Below are 23,548 nucleotides of genomic sequence, written 5' to 3'. Positions count from 1 at the left end.
TGGGAAAAAAAGCTGGGTGGCCATTTTAGTTAGTGGAAAATGTTTGGCTACATTCAAACTGATGTCTGCGGATCCCACAAGGAGATGGGTACTGGTGGACATGAGCCTGGGGAAAGATACTCTGAAACATGTTAATGTCTGTGCACCTAATTCAAATCAAAATATATTTTTTAAAACTCTTCAGTAGTTGATTCTACCACTAGCTGCTTCTAATTAAATAGTGGCGGGGGACTTCAATGCAGTTATAGATCCGATATTGGATAAAAAACCTAGGGCTCCTTTTATGAAGCCGCGTTAGCAGTTTTAGCGCATGCAGCTTTTTAGCGCGCTAAACCCATGCTATGTGGCTAGAACTAACACCAGCTCAATGCTGGCGTTAGCGTCTAGCACGGCCAGCAGTTTAGCGCGCGCTATTATGCGTGTTAAACCGCTAACACAGCTTCGTAAAAGGAGCCCCTAGTAAAATAGGGCTAGATAATTTGGTACAATCTTGTGGTTTAAAGGATATTTGGCGAATTCTTCATTTTAATGACTGGGAATTTTCTTTCTGCTCCCAGGTACATAAATCATTTTCTAGAATAAACTACATATTTGTATCAGATCATTTATTGCAGCAGGTTACAAAGGCCACCATAGATCCAATCATTTTGTCAGATCATGGTGGAATTTGGATTGAATTAAAAATGGATAAACAAGATTATAGTAGAACTGTCTGGAGATTCAATAATGCATTGCTTACAGATTACAACTTTATTGAGGAATTTCAATCAAAAATTACTGAATATTTCATCTAAATGCCTCAGATGAAGTCTCTTTAGAAACCTTATGGGATGCTTTTAAAGCTACTATGAGAGGACAACTAATTTCATATACAGCACACATTAGGAAACAAATTAATAAAGAATTTTCTAATTTGGAACAAAATATTAAAGACATAGAGGCACAATTGGCCCTGAAATGGGGCCCAACTACTCTGCAGGCCCTCTTAAAAGATAAATATAAATACAATGAGCTTTCCTCTCAAATGGCTAGGAAAGAGCTGTTCTCTCAGGAGGCTTTGTATTATGGAAACTCGAATAAAGCGGGAAGAGTATTAGCTAACTACCTTAAAGCTAAAAAAAGGAAAGTAAAAATTGTGGCTATCACAGATGAGAATGGGCAGACTCAATCTCACATTGGAATTATCTTAAAACAATTTTTGAAATATTATAAAGAGTTGTATTCTTCCGAGCTTTATTCAAACAAAGAACTAGAAAGTTTAGAATTTTTTAAATTAATTAAGGGACCAAAAATTCCTGAGCATATAAAAGGAAGTCTTGAGGAACCTATATCATTGAAAGAATTACAAACAGCGTTGAAGTCCCTTAGAGTTGGATCCGTTCCAGGTGGTGATGGTTTCACTGTAGAGTTTTACAAATCATTTCAAAATACCCTATTAAATTTATATCAGGTTCAATTGACTAAAGGTTGCGTTACAGGTACTATGGCAGAATCTCTAACTATTGTTTTACCGAAGCCAAATAAAGATCCTACGTTGGTTTCTAATTACAGGCCTATTTCTTTGATAAATGTAGATGGTAAACTTTTGGCTAAGTTTTTGGCTTTGCGCTTGGCCAAGGCTGTCCCTTATATTATTGCTATACACCAAACAGGGTTCGTTGCTCAAAGACATTCTTCAAATAACACCAGGCTGGCTTTTCACATGTTAAATTTAACAAAAGCCATGGATGATCTGGCCTTTTCTGTATCTTTGGATGCAGAGAAGGCCTTTGATCGGGTGGAATGGACCTTTATGTATCAAGCAATGGATTGGTTTGGTATTGGTTCAGGATTTATACAAATGATTCAAACCTTGTATATTCCCCTACTGCCAGATTATATATAAATAATACTTTTTTCAGAGCATTTCTGTCTGGAGAGGGGAGTTAGACAAGGATGTCAGTTATCTCCTTTGCTGTTTGATATTGTTCTGGAACCCTTGTTATTAGTTATTCAACAGGCAGAGGAGATCCAGGGTATTCCTTATGCAGGTCGGGAATACAAGGTCTCTGCTTATGCAGATGACATATTGCTTCATTTGAGGAATCCTGAAACAACCATTCCACATTTACTAGATTTTGATTGAAAGATTTGGAAAATTTTCAGGATATAAAATAAATTGGAGTAAATCAGAGATTCTTCCGCTTAATGTACATTGTCAAAAAGGTTTGTTAGACTCTTTCCCTTTTCTATGGAAGGAAGATAGTATAAAATACTTAGGAATTTGGATTTACAAAATGTTGGAAGAAACGATGAAAGTAAATGAAAATCCTTATTGTTAAAGGTTACAGAAATGTGTGAACAATGGAACCCATTATATTTGTCTTGGTGGGGGAGAGTTCAGACGGTAAAAATGATGATTTTGCCTGTGGTTTGTTACCAAATGGGTATGTTACCAGTGTTTTTTCAGGAGTCCTTTTATAAAAAATTAAATAGCATTTTTACAAAATTTATTTGGCTGCAGAAAACAGTAAGAATTGCTTTAGTATCCTTACAAAAGGATGGTGGAGGGTGGGGTAAATTTTCCAAATTTTTATAAGGTACCATTAAGCCTATATAATGCATCAGGGTATGTATTGAATCCTCCCTGAGCTCATGAAAAATCTTCCAGATTGGTTAAGGTTGGAATGGCAACTCCTGTCTCCACTGAGATTGTGTCACGTTTTGAGTATCAAGATGCCTAGGTTCTATAAAACAATAGAATTTGAATGGACACTTGTAAGACTTTAAAATTTATTACTAATTTAACAGAAATTCCAATTCATAAATCCACTTCTCAGTCCCTTTGGTTGAACTCCAAGATTCAGATTGGCGGGTTTAAGGTCATCTGGAAACACTGGATGAAGATGGGCATACGTACTTTAGATGATGTAATATCGGACAGAAAGCTGCTTGAGTTTTCACGACTGCAACAAAAATTTGGTGTTGCTAAATCTCAAAGTTATAGGTGGTTGCAATTGAAGCAAGCCATTCAGGAGGGGTTCCCTGACTGGAAAAATCTTAAAAATCAGTATAGGTTGCTGTTCCTGTGCTTCTAGGCGGATTTCCTGGTTCACCAGGCCGCTCAGCAGTATAAATTAATATCTGGATTTTTGAATAAGAAACCAAAAATTGGTCTTCGTGACATTTGGAGCATTGAGATAAAGCATCAGATTACTGTGCCTCAGTGTTCACAAATCTGTACTTGGAGGATGAGATGTACGGTGTCTGCATCTATGAGACAAACTTGTTTTTTTTGTTCAGTTTGGATCCCAGTTCGGTTGCAGAAAATAGATAGTTCCAAGTCTAATAGGTGTTGGCACTGTCATCTTGAACCTGGGACAATATATCATTTATTATTTTATTGTCCCTTTATACATCAATTTTGGAGATCCATTTGGGATCAGGTAAACAAAGTAATGGAAAATCCACTGGCACTTACATATGACACTGTGCTATTTGGCACTATGATGAGAGCTAAAAGCCAAATATCATCTCATAATAATAAACTATTTATTATGACAGGGGTTGCCATATAGCTTATTTTAAGGAATTGGAAAAACTGGGATAGACTGAACTATACCTTTTGGTGGGAGTCTCTGTGTCATGTTTTTAAGATGGAGCGAAATATGGCTATACATCAGGGACATTATAAACAGTTTTTGAAGATTTGGGAGCCATTGACAAAATTTTGCAAAGAGTGATTGGTGATTAAGCCCTTTGGTCATACACGTCAGGGGTGGGTGGGAGGGCGGGTTGGAATGTATTTTTCAATTTTTCAATTTTGGGGGCGATATATCTATATGTCATAAATTATAATTGTAAATGTATTTAAGTACTTTTATAGTGTTATATGATTGTGTTATATTTTGAATTTTCTCATGGCTTTAAAAAGAATAAAGAAATTAAAAAAAAAAGATGGGTATAGAAAGGGCTCATTCAAAAGTAAAGGTTCTAGACTTTAGAAAAACTAACTTTGTTTGGATGGGGAATTACGTCAAGGAATTGTTGTCTGGATGGGCATGTCTGGACGGAGTAGAAATGCAATGGGCAAAACCAATAGGAGTTATTGTAAGGGCAACAAACCTTTTTTGTGAGGCAAGTAAATAAAAGTAAGAGGAAAAGAAGGCCGCTTTTGGTTCTCAAAAGTAGCAGCTAAGAAAGTAAGGAATAAGAGGTTAGCTTTCATAAACCATAAAAGATTGCAGATAGAGGAAGAAAGGCAAAATTATCAGGAAAGCAATGATACAAATGGAAGAAAAAATAGCTTATGACAGTATTCCACACAGACGTCTAAAAATAAACTGAGTGCCCTAAGGATGGGCCCAAAAGTGACGGGCTGGGTCAGGAACTGGTTAATTGGAAGACAGAGGGTAGAGATCAATGGAGATCACTCTGAGGAAAGGAATGTTACCAGTGGTGTGCCTCAAGGTTCTGTTCTTGGGACTGTTCTTTTTAACATTTTTATAAATGATATTGCTGAAGGGCTGTCAGCTAAGATTTGCCTCTGCAGATGATACCAAAATCTGCAATAGAGTAGACACCCTGGATGGTGTGAATAACATGAAGAAAGACCTAGTGAAGCTTAAAGAAAGGTCTGAAATTTGGCAGCTGAAATTTAATGCTAAGAAATGCAAGATCATGCATTTGGGCTGCAAAAACCCAAAGGAATGGTACCGTTTAGGGAGTGAAGAACTTATGTGCATGACAGAAAAGTGGGACTTGGGTGTGATTATATGTGATGATCTTAAGGTGACCAAACAGATTGAAAAGGTGATGGCGGAAGCTAGAAGGATGCTAAGATGTATAGGAAGAGGTATGCCAGTAGGAAAAAGGAAGTATTGATGTCCTTGTATAAGATTCTGGTGTGACCTCATTTAGAATATTGTGTACAATTCTGGAGACCGCACCTTCAAAAAGATATAAAAGGATGGAGTCGGTCCAGAGGAAGGCTACTAAAATGGTGCATGGTCTTCATCATAAGGCGTATAGGGACAGATAGGAGAGGGGAGATATGATAGAAACGTTTAAATACCTTCATGGCATAGCAGTCATGTTAGGAAGATGCATAATAGGGATATTCTTAGACTTGAGCAGGAGTTGCAGTTGGCCCGCAGGTGATATGGCGTGACTCGGTGCCCTGCTCACTATGCGGCATTGTTGGAGCTTCAAGTGGCACTCAATGAAAAATTGCACCAACGGGTGAGTAAATTTTTAATGTATTTTAAGTATCACTTCTATCGACATGGAAATAAGGGGAGTAAATTGCTAGCCCTACTTGTTAGGCATAAAGAGGGGCAGAAATGAATCCAGCAGTTACGATTTGCCCAGGAGAAAAGGATACATTTGGATAGGGATATTTGTGCCTTTTTAAAGTAATTTTATGCCTGACTGTATACAGCTCCGGTTGATTCGGGACTCCCTGTGGATGACCTAAGCCTCAGTTGACTCCAGAGGAGACATCCTACCTCAATGTGCCGATAACAAAAGAGGAGGTCTTGTGGGCTATACAACAGAGCCCTTCTCTAAAACCTCCAGGGATGGATGGATTCTGTATCGAGTTATATAAACTTATAGGGGAGGAAATAGTTGAGCCACTGACGAGATTGTATAGTGTGATGATCAATGCAGAGTCTCTGCCTCAGGGACTGAATGAGGCCTGTATTTTGGTTTTCCCCAAAGCCTGAGTGCGACCCATTGTCGCCGTCCTCATATCACCCCATCTCCTTATTAAATACTGAGGTGAAGTTATTGGCCAAGATTTTGGCGACTCGCATGACTTGGCCCAAGTTGGGTTTGTATGGGGTAGAACCACAGTCAAAAATTTGCGGAAAATCTTGTCCTTGGAGCAGAGACAGAGGGGATGGGTTCCTTCCATTTCAATTAGTTTTGATGCAGACAAAGCTTTTGATAGGGTCCGGTGGGACTTCTTGTTTGCGACATTGTGACACTGTGTGCTTATGGGTTTGGGGGATTTTTTGTCAGCCATAAGATCCTTGTATGCCATAAGATCCTTGTCCGCCAGGATTTTTGTGAACAATTGCACTTCTGACAGTTTTCATATTCAGGGGGGAACTCGGCAGGGGTGTCCACTGTTCCCATTACTCTTTGTGCTGACGTTGGATCCCCTGATAAGGGATATCCAAAATATGCAATCCATCTGGGGGATACATGTGGGTCCCGAGGAATTTAACTTGGCCGCATTTGTGGACGATTTGTTGATCCATTTGTTGGATACTCGGGCATCCCTGGGGGACCTATTGGAGCTTTTTCAAGAATATGATACTTATGCGGTTTTGCGAATTAACAGGGATAAATCGGAGGCTCTTCCTTCTTCTGGGATGTTGAAGCAGCTTTGGGGGCCAGGGTTTCCACTTAAATGGGCGGCCGGAGAGTGCAAGTATTTAGGTATCCAGTTGAGAATGGATACGCAATTGTTTATACCAACAATATTCCACTCCTACATCAGTGGACGGAGAAGGTTTTAGATGGGTGGAAAATATTGCCGCTCCCTTTGATGGGACTTATTTGCTTGATTCTTATGATGGTGCTGCCTAAATGGTTTTATGTCTTGCAGACTTTACTCTTGAAGTTGCAGGTCCGGGATATAAGAATTTTAGAGGGTTGGTTCTCGAGATTTTGCTGGGCGGGCAAGAAGCCAAAAATTAAATTGGCCACATTGGTGAAGCACAGGGGGATTGGGGTTATCGGATATTCAGCTGTATAACAATGCTTGTCTCCTCCGCCATTTAGGGGACTGGGTCCTCTCCTCTAGTCGATATACACTGGTTCATTTGGAATGAGCGTATTATGCCCTGCATCAACTCCTTGCGTTGTTGCATTTGGTTTATGCGCACACGCCTAGGTGGTTGCGGGATAGTGTGTTATTACAGCCTTTCCAGGAGGTCTGGCAGAGGTTGATTCGACTCTTGGGAGACTCCAGGGTGACCGATCTATTGCCCCTTTGTGGGAACGTATCTTTTAGGCCGGGTCTGGAAAATAAAGTGTATAGGGATTGGGTGCTGGAGAGGCTGAAGCACTTGATCCAGTAGGACGGGGAGCTTTTGAGTTTTGAAATCCTGCAGAATTGGGTGGTGTCTCGGTGGGGCATCCGGTTTGCTTATTGTCAGCTCTGTCATTATTGGGCTTCTTTAGAGAAGTCGCGATTGATTGAGGGATACTTTACGTCAGTTTGCTCCAGAGGGTGAGGGCCAGTATTTGGTGTCTAATAGGAGGAAACTGTTGGAAAAAAAAGTCACATTGAGTATTGAAATACACCTGATTCAAATTGGCGGGTTTAAGGTCATCTGGAAGCATTGGATGAAAGCAGGCATACATACTCTGGATGATGTAGTATCAGATGAAAAGATGCTTGACTTTTCACGACTGCAACACACATTTGGTATTGCTAAGTCTCAAAGTTATAGATGGTTGCAGTTGAAGCAAGCCATTCAGAAGGGGTTCCCTGATTGGCAAAATCTTAAAAATCAGTATAGCTTGCCGGTTCTATGCTTCTAGACAGACTTCCTGGGACATCAGGCCGCTCAATGGTACAAATTAATATCTGAATTTTTGAATAAGAAACCAAAGACTGGTCTTCGTGGCATTTGGAGAATTGAGATAAAGCATCAGATTACTGCGTCTCAAGGGCCACGAATTTGGATTTGAAGGATGAGATGTACGGCGTCTGCATCTATGAGACAAACATGGTTTTTCTTGTTACATAGAGCATTGTGGACCCCTGTTCGATTACAGAAATTAGATTGTTCCAAATCTAATAGATGCTGGCACTGTCGTCTCGAAGTTGGGACATTGGATCATCTATTGTACTATTGTCCCTTGATTCTTAAATTTTGGAGATCCATCTGGTATCAAGTGAACAAAATATTAGAAAATCCAGTGGCATTGACATACGATACCATCTTATTTGGTACGTTAATTCGGGCTAAAAGCCAAATATCTGCTCGGAATAACAAACTTCTCCTTATAATGACAGAGGTTGCCATACAACATATTTTGAGGAACTGGAAAAACTGTGATCGATTAAATTATACTTTTTGGTGGGAATCTCTATGTCACACTTTTAAAATGGAACGTATGGTAGCCATACAACAGGGACATTATAGGACGTTTATGTCTATTTGGGAGCCATTGACAAAATTCTGTAAGGAGTGATTGTTGATTTTCCCCTTTTGATAATACACATCCAGGGTGGGTGGGAAGATTTTTTTATTTTGTTAATTTTGAGTGCAAATTTTGGGATAAATAGAAGGGGGGGATGATATATGTATTTGCCATAGAATAATAATAAGTGCTGTTAAAGTGTAAATGATTGTATAATATGTTGCACTTATTTTTGGCTTTAAAATGAATAAAGATTTACCAAAAAAAAAAAAAAAAATACACTTGGACGTTTTAGCCTTCTTTAGACTATTCCAAATTTCCAAGTTTTTTTTGTTATTTATATACTACTGATCAATGGAGATTGTCTAAGCAGTTTTCACATTCTGATACTCAAGCATTTTTCCCTATCTGTCACAGCAGGCTCACAATCTACCTAGACTATTCACAATTTGTTATTTGTGTCTAAGTAGCGAAACAGCAGTGCTGAATGTTTGTGTTCTTGTGAAAATGCTAAGCATATGCCCAATGACAACACAAAGAAAGGGATCAACAAATATACAAACGAAAGTGAATAACAGCAAAAAAGTGTACAAGCCCCCATCCTTACTATTATCAGATTACAAACATATTGGCATACATCTTTTAACAATGAAAAATTGTCCTGCTTTTTTATTGTAGCTGGAGATGGATGCAAAAAATGAAGCAAAACAGGAGAATTACTGGTTAATACAGTATCAGCGATTATTAAACCAGAAGCCCCTCTCTCTTAAACTACAGGTAAGAAACTGTGACTACTATAGCACAAGTACAGGGATACCCTATATGCTTCCTGGCATAATATCCTAGGAGAAAGGCCTTTAGAAATTTGTATACCAGAAATAACATAGAATTCCTTCTTTTATGAGATCCCATTCCTTTTTCAGAAGCAGCAGCAATAATAGAGCTATTGTTTATTAAACTTGATATACTGCCTTAGTTACTGCACAATTCAAGGCGGTTTACAATAAAATATATCAAATAAAAGCAAAGACGTGTTCTCTACTAGTTATAAAGTTAATAGAAAGCATGTTCAAAGAGAGAAGTTTTCGAAAGAGTTTGAAAACGAGAATATGATGATTCCAGTTGCAAACTAGATGGTAAAGAGTTCCATAAGGCTGGAGCTATTGCAAAGAAAGCTGAATTTCTAGTTCTCTCCCATTTTTTTTTGAGGGATGTGGGATTACTAATCTGTTGTCCTGTAAAGATCGAAGAACTCTTGATGGGGAATATGGAATAATTAACGATGCCAGATAATCAGGAAGGTTTATGTAAGGTTTTATATGTAAAGTTTTATACGTCAAAGTTAATATCTTGAATTGTATTCACGAATGGACCGGTAAATAATGTAACTGTTTTAGTAAAGGAGTTATATGATCATATTTCCATGCATATGCTTCTCTTTGTCACTGCATTTCCCCATCCTTTCTGGCTGGATGTTAAGGTACTCCAGATAGTGCCAGGCTTAAGGTGAGCCAGTAAGTTCTTTCATAGTAACATAATAAACAACGGCAAATAAAGGCTTGCAAAGTCTATCCAGTCTGATCAACAAGACAGAATAATACACGCATACTTAATCATGATCTGTCTATGCCATTTCTGGGCACAGAAGTTTGTCCGGCACTGGCTTTACTTCCCAGCTACTGGAGTTGCTGTCTAAGCGCCAATCTGCCCATCATAACACATCAGATACCATGGAGTCATTTAAGTTTTGTTTTGATTCTATATAGCAGTCGTTCCAAACTTCTTTTCAATAAGTACACATCTGTTAGATGATGCTTGCATACATGACACACTACTATGTGACTCTCATGGACCTTTGGCTTAACATAGTATGGCAGTTCTTATGAATTAAATGTAAATTTCTAGTGCAATAGGTGAGACATTCTCACATTAGGGTTATTTCCCTTTAGCCGCATGGTTGCAGAAGGAATTCACTCTGGATTTTTCACTCTACCTCTGGTCTACTTCACTACAATTTTTTTCCTTTTGCACGCCTGGATGCAGTTGTATGTTCTGCTCTCTCCATTTTCTTATTTTTAATTCGATGTAATTCCGTCCCCTTTTCGGGTAGTTCAGTGTTTGGAGCAATTTTGAAGTTTTGCCTGCTTGAATATTCTGTAGCTGACAGGCCGATCCCACTGGGTACTTCTTAGCCAGGCTGCATGGTTTTCTCCGGAGTTCAGGGCCATCCCTAAAATGGTCTCACCTCCTGTTAAGCAGGGGTCAAGCATAGACAGTTGGGCACCCTTAGGAGGCTCAGGAGTGTCTCGCAGGGGACCTGCTGTGTCGTCACGCTTCTGCCCATCCAGTGGTCCACAGGGGTGGAGGTGTAGTCAGACAAAGGAGTCTGACTGGCAGCCCGAAGCTCAAATTGGTGAAGCATTCACAGCATTGTGGACAGTGATTTGAATCATCCAGCTATTGTGAGAGAACCGGAAGCAGGCTTGCAGTACTAATGTTTGATCCTTTTAAAAACAAGCTGGCAACCTGTGTGACACATTGGGGGATGTTTAAAAAGTGAGGTTTTGGATATTTGAGTGTTCCACTCTGTTCCTCCTCGTCAAAAATCACAGGTTTTAAAGTTAGGGAAAGGTAAAATAAAGCACATAAGAACATAAGCACTGCCTCCGCTGGGTCAGACCCGAGGTCCATCGTGCCCAGCAGTCCGCTCACGCGGCAGCCCAACAGGTCCAGGACATGCACAGTAATCTTCTATCTATACCCTTCTATCCCCTTTTCCAGCAGGAAATTGTCCAATCCTTTCTTGAATCCCTATTACGTCCATATTATGCCCTATTACGTCCTCTGGACGCGCATTCCAAGTGTCTACCACACGTTGGGTAAAGAAGAACTTCCTAGCATTTGTTTTGAATCTGTCCCCTTTCAACTTCTCCGAATGTCCTCTTGTTCTTTTTTTTTTTTTTTTTTCGAAAGTTTGAAGAATCTGTCCTCTCTACTCTTTCTATGCTCTTCAAGATCTTGTAAGTCTCTATCATATTCCCTCTAAGTCTCCTCTTCTCCAGGGAAAAGAGTCCCAGTTTCTCCAATCTCTCAGCATATGAAAGATTTTCCATCCCTTTTGGGCGCTTGTTGCAGTGGGGGAGAAATTAATTTGCGCACCACTGCTCCTCCCTCATGGCCATGCCACACGGTGCAAGGATGCTCTAAAAGCGGTAACTTTGTACAATTCTGGCATAAATACACATGGTGCAAATTTAGTGCTGGCAGCCATCAAGGATTTTTAGTGATCTTTTTTTCTTCAGCTCCCTGCACTCTCAAAACTTCATTTTTGACCTAGAATACTGCTGGGATGGAATCCTTGGGCTCTCCTCATGTGTATTTATGCCAGAATTGTACAAAGTTACTGTTTTTAGAGCATCCTTGCACCGTGTGATGTGGCCATGAGGGAGGAACAGTGGTGCCCAAATTAATTTCTCCCCCACTGCAACAAGTGCCCAAAAGGTCAGCTAGCCTGGCGGGGCGGCCATTGCTGTTTTGGGGGCTTGGTACTGCTTCTACGCTCATCTGCCTGGCTGCGGATCCTCTGCAGCCCAAGGAACGCAAATGTAAGTCATCTAAGGGTAACTTTATGACCAAGGAGCCGGACACTTTCTTCAAATTCATGAAATTTTTGTGGTCGGAGATTCAGACCAAGTGTTCTCCCTCTGAAAGGTCTCAATGCCCCTCTGTGGCATCTCTTAGTGGCATGGTGCCTTTGGGCACTCCTCACCTCCATCTGGTGTGGCTCTTAAGCTTTCTGATCCTGATCTGGGGGACCCAGATGCTGATGTCTCACTTACTGATTCATTGTTTGCACCCGCAGTAGGAGACCACGCTGGGTTCTGCGCTGGGTCAGCAGATCCTTCAGGGACCATAGATTCTATGGATGATTCTACTGTTTTGTGCTTATTTAGGTTTGCGGTGCTGCCAGATCTCATTTTGGAGTCGTTGCAGGAATTGAACTTAGTTCTTCAACCAGCTCCATCCACCTCTTCTTCTTTCCTCTGTGGTGTGCACTCGCAGTCATCTACCTTTCCCTGGCACCCTGACATGAGTGTTCTGGTTTTGGAGCAGTTTGAGTCTCCAGAAGGTTCTCTAAAGATTGCTAGAGCTATGTCCTGCTTGTATCCTATGGCACAGGAGTGTCAGCAGCTGTTGACGCAGCCCCAAGTAGATACCTTGGTTGCGCAGATGGCTAAGTGCACCTCTCTGCCCAGTGAGGATGGTGTATTGTTGAAGGATATGCAGGATCACCAGATGGATGTGATCCTCTGGAAGCTTTTTGAGGCTGCTACTTTGGGTATTAAAGCTGCATTGGTGATGTTGTTCATGGCACGCACCTGTTTCTACTGCACACCCTGGAGAGTGAGGCAGTGGACCCCCCTTCTCAGCTTCTGATGGCCAGGACAGATTATGTTGCGGATATTTGTATGATCTCATGAGAGTTCTGGCTAAGGTGTCAGAGTACTCCATCTCTGCTCGCCGGATGTTATGGGTTCACCAGTGGGCTAGTGATTCCACCTATAAGGCTACTCTGGCCAGACTGCCTTTTAAGGGGCAGTTATTGTTTGGCATGGTCTGGATTAGAGAATGACAAGGGGAAAAAATTTGTCCTCGTCATGGCCCCGTCCACACGACCACTGTCCCTGTCACTGCCCCGTCCTCACCCCGTCCCCATCCCCGCAACCACTGTCCCCGCCCCATCCCCGCCTCGTCCCTGTGACTACTATTTCCGCAGCGTCCATACAAGCCTCAGTCCTACAATATTTAGCTTATTCCTTCCTTATAAATCAAAGTTCTGGCTGCTGAACTAGAGAAAGAGATGTTCAGCTGGCAGGGCTTTGTTTATAAATTTTTATCAACACAACTAATATACTACTTTATTCTAAAGCAAAAAAAATAAAATAATATAATATTTTTTCTACCTTTGTTGTCTGGTTTCTGCTTTCCTCGTCTTCTCATTAATTTCCTTCCATCCACTGCCATCTCTGTCTCTTCCATATGCTCTGTTACTGTGCCTCTCCCTTCCATCTCTCCCTCCACCCCCACCCCAATTGGTCTGCTACCCTTCTTCCCTCCACTCCACCCATAGTCTGAAATCTCTCTCTTCCCCAGTTCCCTTCAGCATCTGTTCCTCCCCACCCCACCTTCCCCAGTTCCCTTTAGCATCTGTTCCTCTCCACTCACCTTCTCCAATTCCCTTCAGCGTTTGTTCCTCTCTAACCCACCTTCCCCAGTTCCCTTCAGCATCTATGCCTCTCTACCCCACCTTCCCCAGGTCCCTTCAGAGTCTGTTCTTCTCCACCCCACCTTTCCTCCCTTTCTCCCTCCCTGATCCTTACCTTCACGGCAGGCAATTTCTCTAAAAGTGCTTCCTACCAACAGCTGGAGCGTTGAAATCGCATGTGGCTGCAGGAAAGGTCATCTCTGATGCAACTTCCGGCGATCGGGTGGCAGCGATCAGGAGGGAGGGAGATGCTCAGACAGTGGCGGTGATCGGGCGGCTGTGGCGATCGGGCAGCAGTGATCAGAAGGGATGGAGGGAGGGAGATGTTTGGGCGGCGGTGGCAATCAGGCGGCGATAGCTATCAGTATGGAGGGAGGGAGCGCAATCGGCGACCACGTGCGTTCCCTCCCTTCCCTGTGGAGACAAGGCCATTCACCGCACCACAGGGCGGTGAATGGACTTTTCCCCGTACCCGCAGTGACCACTTCTTTTTTCTCCCCTGTTTTGGTGGGAACAGCCACCATGTCATTCTCTAGTCTGGATGACAGGCAGGCAGGGTGTGCTATGATGTATAGCTGAACATCCCTGCCAGCGGCTGGATATTTGTTTAATTGAGCACAATATTTCACTTTTATATTAATGTTTGGTGGAGTTATTTATTAAAGAGGATCTTATTATTATGATGTAAGGTCTGGATAACTTCATGGATTCGGTGATGGACCGTTGCCTAAGACTCTGCCTGGTAGTCAACCTAGATCCATCAGGGGTTCTGGTCATTCTAATTTTAATGACTCCTGGCATTCCAGACCATATGCAAATGCCACGTTGCAGAGATATTCCCAGGCTCCTGACATACCGATCCTTCATCTTCCCTTTCTGTGCCAGTGGCCAGAAAAGCTCAATGATGCCAGGCAGACAGATGTGTCATGGCGCATAGGGTACCGGCTCGCCACATTTCTTCCTGCCTGGTTGCGCATTACATCCAACCAGTGAATCTTGAACATCATTCGGTCAGGTTTCAAGCTGGTGTTTACTCGACCTCTGACAGATTAGTTCATGAGCTCTCCAACGGGTGGCCCAGTCATAGCTCTCTGGGTCCAAAACAGTGTTCAGCGCTTGCTGGATATTCAAGTTATAGAGCTGCTGCTTCCCGAGCTCTTGGGCTCGGGCAGATACTTTACTTTATCGTGCCAAAGAAAGGCTTAGAAGTTTGGAAGCCGATATTGGATCTCAAGATTCCCCAATTTTGAGTGGAGACTGTGCTTTGGTCATTGCAGCAGTGACCCCCAGGAGAGTTTCTAGCCTCTCTGGATCTCACGGAAGAGTACTTGCACATTCCCATTTTTCCAGCCCACTGCAAGTTTTTGCGGTTTCATGTTCTGGAACATTACCAGTTCTTCGCCCTGCATTTTGGGCTGGCAACAGCACCCTGGACAACTGGCTGAACAGAGTGCCCTCATTGGAAGAGGGACGCCGCACGGTGGAACGCATGCTCCGGATGCTGGAGGGTTTGGGCTGGATTGTCAACTTCAGGAAGAGTCATCTGATGCCCACTTAATCGTTGGAATATCTGGATGTTCTTTTCTTTGCTGAGACAGGCTGCATCTATCTCCCAGAGACACGTAGACAGAAGCTGTATACCCAGATTTATGCCCTTCTTCAGTGGCCCTCTCCTTCAGTATGGGATTATCTTCAGATTCTGGGATCCATGGCAGCAATGCTGGATGTCGTACCTTGGGCGAGGGTGCACAAGTGTCCTCTTCAGCAATGATTATTCTTTTTCTGGGCTCAGCACAGGGATGCCTTGCAAGCACGTCTGCCTTGGACTCTGGAAGCCTGAGGATGGACTGGTGGCTTCTACCAAATTGGCTCCACAGGGGCATACCGCTAATCATTTCCTCCTGGATCATGATGATGACGACAGATGCCAACTGCCAACCTTTGGAGCTGGGGAGCACAGTGCAATCATTGTCCTGTTCAGGGATGTTGGACCTCTTAGTGGAAGCGGTCCATCAACTGGTTGGAGCGCCGAGCCATTCGACTAGTCCAGATGAGTTTGCAGAAGACCCTGGAGGGCCAAGCTATCGGTCTTCTCTGACAAAGTGATAGCAGTAGCCTACGTCAATTGCCTACGTCAAGAGCACTCCTCTGGCACAGGAAGCCTACCTGCTGTTTCTATGGGCAGAGCGTCATCTTATAGCGCTGACAGCAGCACATGTGGAGGAAGCAGACAGTGTTCAAGCAGTCTTCCTCAGCAGACAAACACTGGATCCGGGTGAGTGGGCCTTGTCTCTGGAGGCATTTCAAGCGGACCTGGGGGTAGCCCCAATTCAACCTCATGGCTATGGCAAGAAACAAGAAAGCGGATCGCTTCTTCAGTTGCAAATCAGAGCCGCTGCCAATTGGGAGGGAGCAAGTGTCACAATCATGAGGAGGGCTGCTGACCGGGTAGGGTTGGAAAGGGAAGCAACGCGGCAGATACTTTACTGCGGGGACAAGGCCATTCACCTCTCCATGGGGCGGTGAATGGTCTTGTCCCCGTACCCATGGTAACTAGGGTTTTTTCCTCCCCATTCCTGCGGGCTAGCCACGGATAACAGTCACCGTGTCATTCTCTAAAGCCAATTATTTATTTCACAGTCTGAATCTTTTGCTGGATTCAGACTGTGAAAGTTTCCCCGCCACCCTCAGCAGTGCCATTTGAGGCTCAAAAACTTTTCATAGCTCCAAGCTTTATGAACCCTCCTCATCATAATATAACATAAGAACATAAAAGTTGCCATACTGCGACAGACTGAACCGAGCAAGATAGCGCCTGGGGCAATTGCCAAAATGAAAGAAATGAAATTTATGATAAAGGGTGCTACGTTTGGACTGTTTATGAAGAAGAGTATTTAAGCCCACCTGGATTCATATTTTTATAATTCCCCACAGGCGTTTATTAAACTTAATAGACATTATATGGATTTTTTTTCTATTGGGCAGGGTATAAGTCAGGGGTGTCCCCTTTCCCCACTTTTATTTGCAATATATATTGAACCACTTGCCAGTTGGATTTGGGAGCGGAGGGAGTTTAGAGGTCTACACATAGGAGGTGAGGAGCATAAAGTAGCTCTTTTTGCCGATGATATTCTGTTATATGTGCCGGATCCGGTTCTTACTTTCCCGGTTTTACTGGAGCTGTTCCACTCTTTTGGTCGACTGGCCAGATTTATGGACAAATCAGAATTTTGGGGGGTCACCTTGACTGACACTGAGGAGCAGAGGCTGCTTGATTCTTTTCCTTTTAAGAGAGCTGTGGGTTCTATCAGGTATTTGGGTATTCAATTACCTAGTGATGTATCTCGCCTTTATGAGCTTAATTATGCAGGTATTATCTCTTCGGTGAAGGCTGATTTGCAGAAATGGGATGAGTTGTGGCTTTCCTGTTAGGGGCACATAGCTGTAATTAAAATGAATCTGCTGCCGTGTTTGTTGTTTTTGTTTCAAACTCTGCAATTGGAGGTGCCATATAGGGTGCTGCAATCTTTGCATAAATAATTTTGTACATTTATTTGGCAGGGTAGAAATCCTCGTTTATCTCAAAGGGTACTGTGGTCAGCTAGGGAGGATGGTGGTAGAGCAGTTCCCAATTTGCACTGGTACTATTTGGCAGTGCAGCTGCGATTTTTGTTGGATTGGTCCGTTGCGGATTTTAAGTTGGGGGTCAGGTTGGAACAGAGTTTTTTTCCTTCCTGCAAACTCCAGTATTGGCTTTGGACATCGTCTATAATCTCTGTTGACTTACAGGAGATATATAACCATTTGTGACATTTGGTGGGTCTCTGCTGCAAGGGCCGGAGAAAAGAGTGGGTGTGTTCCCAGCAGCCCCACACCGATACCTGCGGGCTGCTGGGAACACAGAGGCATCCAGAGAGGAGAAGAGCGTGGGAGCACTGCTCCACCTCTCCCCGATCCAACAGGAAACCTCTGCCTTTGAAAAATCAGCGATTCCTGAGGCACACAGCCATTTCTTAGCCCCCACACCGATACCTGCGGGCTGCTGGGAACACAGAGGCATCCAGAGAGGAGAAGAGCGTGGGAACACTGCTCCGCCTCTCCCCGAACCAACAGGAGACCTCTGCCATTGAAAAATCAGCGATTCCTGAAGCACACAGCCATCCCCCGAGCCAGCAGGGAAAACTTTTCTAATTGTTAAGTATTATCGTGAATTCATTCAACTGTAAAGTATAATTACTAGCTCTCAAAAAAAAAATAAAATATATATATATATATATAAAAGGCAAAAGCAAACAAAAATTGTGTTAAATACTTGTTGACTCTTATAATCTGTTAAATGCTTGCTGTTTTTCTTAATATTTGATAACTGTTGTTGATTCTTAAATAATCTGTTAAATGCCTATTGTATCTAACAGTCTATGCTAATTTGAGCACTGAATCAATAGCCGGATTATCTTCACTCCCCTTCCACTAGATCAATTTCAGAATTTTTCCAAATTTAGAAACGCTTTACTAGTTTTCTTCTAATACCTAGTCTGTGCTAATACCTAGTCTGTGCTAATACCTAGTACTTCATTATCTAGCCGCTCCTCTATCCTTAACCTCTCACGCCCCAAACAGGCCTGTCTAGCCCATAGGTCCCCCAACTCTCATCATGAAAACACCTTCTTGGCTCCTTCTTCTCCTACTCTGCTCTTCTCTCAAACTCTCCCCCTGCCTGACACCCCTTCCCCCAACCTCCTTGACCCTGCAAATGCCCGCAGTACCTACCCTGGCCTCAGAATCCCCACGCTGATACGCCCCAAACACCACCCATCCTATAAAAACCCTCGTAAAGTCAACCACGCCTCCCTAAAACCTGTCCCCGCTTCCACTATCTCCGACCCTGCCTCTGATTCTCTCACCCCAGTCCCGACACTTTATTGCAATGCCAGATCCGCTTGTAATAAGATTCAAATCTTGAAGGACCTACTTGAGGATTCAGACCCCGGATTCCTATTCATCACAGAATCTTGGGTCACAAAAGATGACCAATTTACTCAAATTGAACTTTGCTCCCACGGCTACCAAGGCCTCTTCTCTCCCAGAACTAACCGAAAAGGAGGCGGCCTGGCTCTCCTTTTCAAATCATTCTTCGATGTCCAGCTCCTTGAAAAGGGCAGCCTCTCCTCATTAGAATACATGCTAGCCTCAGTTAACGATGAGTACCACCCTCATCCACTGGGTGCTCCTATACCGCCCACCTACCCCTGGGAACAATTCCTCAGAACTCGTCTTTGAAACCATAACAAACGCCTTCCTCAAATTTCAAAGATTACTGATCATCGGTAATATCAATCTCCACCTTGACAATGTCACCAGCAAGGACGCATCCGAATTTAATAGCTTCCTCTCCTCTTTAGTCTTCCCCCCTCCCACTCTCTCCCCTACCCACGAAAAAGGCCACACACTAGACCTCATCAGTTTTCTGGATCTCACTACTCACAAAACCTCAACCACTGACATTCGCTGGGAAATCGTTCCCTGGTCCGATCACTTCCTAGGGGCTTTCTGTCTCCCAATCTTCATGTCACATTTTGGGCCCCCATCCCGCACCTCAAATTCTATCACCTTCTGCAAAAAAATCTCGAGCAATCTATACTGGACCAATTTTCTTGACAAATTCTCCCCATCCCTAAACCTGCAGAACCAGAAACAAACTGGCAAAACTGGGTCGCCCTCTCCGAGTCCACCTTCCTTTCCCTCGCCCCTCTCTCCACTAAAACCATCTCCTATTCCCACAAGGCCCCTTGGTACCTCCCATACCACAGAGAACTGAAACAGAAATGCCGAGCTCTGGAACGAAAATGGAAAAAATCTAAATCCCCTACAGACAGTCACTCCTGGAGGGTCAATATTAAATTCTACAATACAGTTCTAAAAAAAGCAAGGAAAAACTTCTACGGTGACAAAATCTCCAAATCCAACAACCAGACTAGCACATTATTTAACATCTGGCGTTATTTAACCTCCAAAAATGCCTCCATCCTCCCCTCCTCCCCCTCAGCCGATTCTCTGGCAAAGTTCTTCAGCGACAAGGTCTCCACCTTGAGGCGCTCCTTCCCTCCTGCAATCTCCTACAAATCTCCGATTCCAATCGACCCCAACCCTATCCTTACAGACTCCTACCCTATTCCAGCTGACAGATCCTGGTCTTCCTTCAAACTTGTTTCTGAATCCCTGGTCCATAATCTCTGCCTCAAATTGAAATCCTGCAATTGTACCTTGGATCCATTCCCCGCCTACCTTTACAAGAACACTCCCTCTAAGGCCATCTCTTCTCTTACCATTCTCATAAACTCTGCCCTCCATTCGGGTCTATTCTCCCCAGAAATGGGCCATATCTCCTTAGCCCCACTACTGAAAAAACCTGATCTAGACCCCTCTACACCTTCCAGCTACCGCCCAATAGCAAACATTCCTCTCCTTACCAAGATGCTAGAATTCATCATATCCACTCAACTATCTTCCTACCTTGAAAAATTCACCATTCTGCTACCCTACCAATACGGCTTCCATCCCAACTTCAGCACCGAATCCCTTCTGACCTCCTTAATCTCAAAAGTTCAACATCTCCATTCTCGCAACAAGTTCGCCGTCCTTCTTCAATTCGACTCTCTGCAGCTTTTGATGTCGTCCTTCATGATATCCTACTTTACCAACTCACCGAGATAGGCATTAATTCCACAGTCTTTGACTGGTTCTCGAAGTTCTTAAGCTCCCGCTCCTACACAGTCAACATGAAGGGCACTTCTTCCTCCCCCTGGAACCCGATCTGTGGAGTCCCACAAGGCTCACCTCTCTCCCCTATCCTTTTCAACATTTATATGTCCTCCCTTAAACTCCTCCATCTCTCCCCCCTTGAAACACTTTACACTTACGTAGATGACATCTTTGTCCTCCTTGAGACCGACTGGAACCTCACCAACCTCTCTGCGAACATATCCTCATGTATATCGAACCTTCAATCCTGGGCCCACACTGTGCAGATGAAACTGAACGAATCCAAAACAAAACTTCTCTGGCTCGGCCCAAAATTGGACCAACTGCCCACCGCCATCCCTCTGTCCTCTGGCCCCACTCTGCATCTTGAATACTCAAGTAAAATTCTGGGAGTCATCATTGACTCTACACTTTCCTTCAATGATCACCTCAACTCCCTAATAAAACAATGTTTCTTCCGCCATCCCTCTGTCCTCTGGCCCCACTCTGCATCTTGAATACTCAAGTAAAATTCTGGGAGTCATCATTGACTCTACACTTTCCTTCAATGATCACCTCAACTCCCTAATAAAACAATGTTTCTTCAGCCTTCATGCTGAGGAAAGTGAGAACCTGTTTCCATCAAAAACACTTTGCCGTCCTTGTCCAATCCACCATCCTTTCCAAACTGGACTATTGCAACTCTATCTACCTAAGCCTAACAAAGAAAAACCTTCAAAGACTCCAGTGGATTCAGAATGCCGCTGCTAAGCTTATGTTCGCAAAAAGCAAATTCGACCACGTCTCACCGCTTTTGTCCAAGCTCCACTGGCTTCCGATAATCTCCAGAGTCCACTTCAAATGTGCCTGCCTTACTTTCAAGATCCTACACGGCATCCTCCCCCCCCCCCCTTTATTCCTCTTTCTTGGAATTCCTCTAACCCCAATTCCACCAGATCCACCCAAAAACTGAAACTCTCCTTTCCCTCTCTAAAAGGCGTCTCCCTTGTAGGAAAACTAGGTTCCTCCCTCCCTTTTAGAATCACTGAGCTCTGGAACAACCTCACCTCCCCTCTTAGGAATCTGAGCTCCCTCCAACTCTTCTGTAAACATCTGAAAACCTGGTTATTCTCAAAAATGTAACTCTTCCTCCCTCTCTGATTTTCTAGTCCTCTAAATTTCCTCTTCATCCTTCCATTCTCCTACCCTAACTCCTGTTAACCGTGTCGAGCTTTGCAAATGTAGAGATGATGCGGTATACAAACCTAAGGTTTAGTTTAGTTTAGTTTAGTACAGTGGTGCCTCGCATAACGGACGCCTCGCACAGCGAACGCTGCGCACAACGAACTTTATGTCTTGATTCGTACAACGAACTTCGTTTCACACAACGAAGTCGCCCGAGCTGCATCCTTCCGCGCAGGCACTGCGCTTAACTGCCCTCTCTCCGCCTGGCTCCCTCTTGCCCCCCCCCCGACTCCCCGACACGATCGGGGCAAGAGGGAGCCCAAGCCCTCTTGCCCCCCCGACTCCCCGACACGATCGGGGCAAGAGGGAGCCCAAGCCCTCTTGCCCCCCCGACTCCCCGACACGATCGGGGCAAGAGGGAGCTCAAGCCCTCTTGCCCCCCCGACTCCCCGACACGATCGGGGCAAGAGGGAGCCCAAGCCCTCTTGCCTCCCCGACACGATCGGGGCAAGAGGGAGCCCAAGCCCTCTTGCCCCCCCGACTCCCCGACACGATCGGGGCAAGAGGGAGCCCAAGCCCTCTTGCCCCCCCGACTCCCCGACACGATCGGGGCAAGAGGGAGCTCAAGCCCTCTTGCCCCCCCGACTCCCCGACACGATCGGGCCAGGAGGGAGCCCAAGTCCTCCTGGCCACGGCGACCCCCTAACCCCACCCTGCACTACATTACGGGCAGGAGGGATCCCAGGCCCTCCTGCCCTCGACGCAAACCCCCCCTCCCCCCAACGACCGCCCCCCCCCAAGAACCTCCGACCGCCCCCCAGCCGACCCGCGACCCCCCTGGCCGACCCCCACGACACCCCCAACCCCCTTCCCCGTACCTTTCTGTAGTTGGCCGGACAGACGGGAGCCAAACCCGCCTGTCCGGCAGGCAGCCAACGACGGAATGAGGCCGGATTGGCCCATCCGTCCCAAAGCTCCGCCTACTGGTGGGGCCTAAGGCGCCTGGGCCAATCAGAATAGGCCCGGGAGCCTTAGGTCCCTCCTGGGGGCGGGGCCTGAGGCACATGGGCCCAACCCGACCATGTGCCTCAGGCCCTGCCCCCAGGAGGGACCTAAGGCTCCCGGGCCTATTCTGATTGGCCCAGGCGCCTTAGGCCTCACCAGTAGGCGGAGCTTTGGGACGGATGGGCCAATCCGGCCTCATTCCGTCGTTGGCTGCCTGCCGGACAGGCGGGTTTGGCTCCTGTCTGTCCGGCCAACTACAGAAAGGTACGGGGAAGGGGGTTGGGGGTGTCGTGGGGGTCGGCCAGGGGGGTCGCGGGTCGGCTGGGGGGGCGGTCGGAGGTTCTTGGGGGGGGCGGTCATTGGGGGGAGGGGGGGTTTGCGTCGAGGGCAGGAGGGCCTGGGATCCCTCCTGCCCGTAATGTAGTGCAGGGTGGGGTTAGGGGGTCGCCGTGGCCAGGAGGACTTGGGCTCCCTCCTGGCCCGATATTGTCGGGGAGTTGGGGAATCGGCGGGGCAAGAGGGCTTGGGCTCCCTCTTGCCCCGATCGTGTCGGGGAGTCGGGGGGGCAAGAGGGCTTGGGCTCCCTCTTGCCCCGATCGTGTCGGGGAGTCGGGGGGCAAGAGGGCTTGGGCTCCCTCTTGCCCCGATCGTGTCGGGGAGTCGGGGGGGGCAAGAGGGCTTGGGCTCCCTCTTGCCCCGATCGTGTCGGGGAGTCGGGGGGGCAAGAGGGCTTGGGCTCCCTCTTGCCCCGATCGTGTCGGGGAGTCGGGGGGCAAGAGGGCTTGAGCTCCCTCTTGCCCCGATCGTGTCGGGGGTGCCAAGGACCACACGGAGTCACCCACCGTACCACCCGATTCGGGTAAGCGCAGGTATCGGTGGGTGGCTTATTTGCGGGGGGGGTGCCTTATTTTACATTTTTTTCTAAAAAGGGGGGCTGTCTTATTTGATGGCCCTGCCTTATCATCGGGGAAACACGGTAGAAAAAAAAAAAAATGAACAGTTAAGTCCCAGTTTTTGCCGCTGAGACTCTGCCCTATCTCACTGTAAAATTAGACTCTACTTAGTCTGTCTTTAAATTTAAAAAATGTGTGTTGTTTTAAAAAACAATTATGTTTTTAGATGTATCTAAATAAAAATAATAACCAAAAATTTATCTTTTTTTATGTCATCTTAGCATATTTTATGCTGCAGAACGAATTATTTTTTTTT

At 45.0% G+C, this 23,548-nt stretch overlaps 1 protein-coding gene across 3 annotated transcripts in view; it reads left to right on the top strand.

Moving 5' to 3' along the window:
* LRSAM1 (leucine rich repeat and sterile alpha motif containing 1) overlaps positions 1-23,548 on the top strand; it is a 542,506-nt gene that overhangs the window by 463,983 nt on the left and 54,975 nt on the right. For all 3 annotated transcript variants that reach the window (XM_033960298.1, XM_033960299.1, XM_033960297.1), the window contains one exon: positions 8,821-8,919. In XM_033960298.1, the coding sequence (XP_033816189.1) occupies positions 8,821-8,919 (99 nt within the window). The remainder of the gene's footprint in view (positions 1-8,820; positions 8,920-23,548) is intronic.

The sequence above is a fragment of the Geotrypetes seraphini genome, chromosome 10 (assembly GCF_902459505.1).
Source record: "Geotrypetes seraphini chromosome 10, aGeoSer1.1, whole genome shotgun sequence".
In the NCBI taxonomy this organism is placed as follows: domain Eukaryota; kingdom Metazoa; phylum Chordata; class Amphibia; order Gymnophiona; family Dermophiidae; genus Geotrypetes; species Geotrypetes seraphini.
The sequence above is the reverse complement of the archived record's forward strand: the minus strand, read 5'-3'. Positions and strand labels throughout refer to the sequence as shown.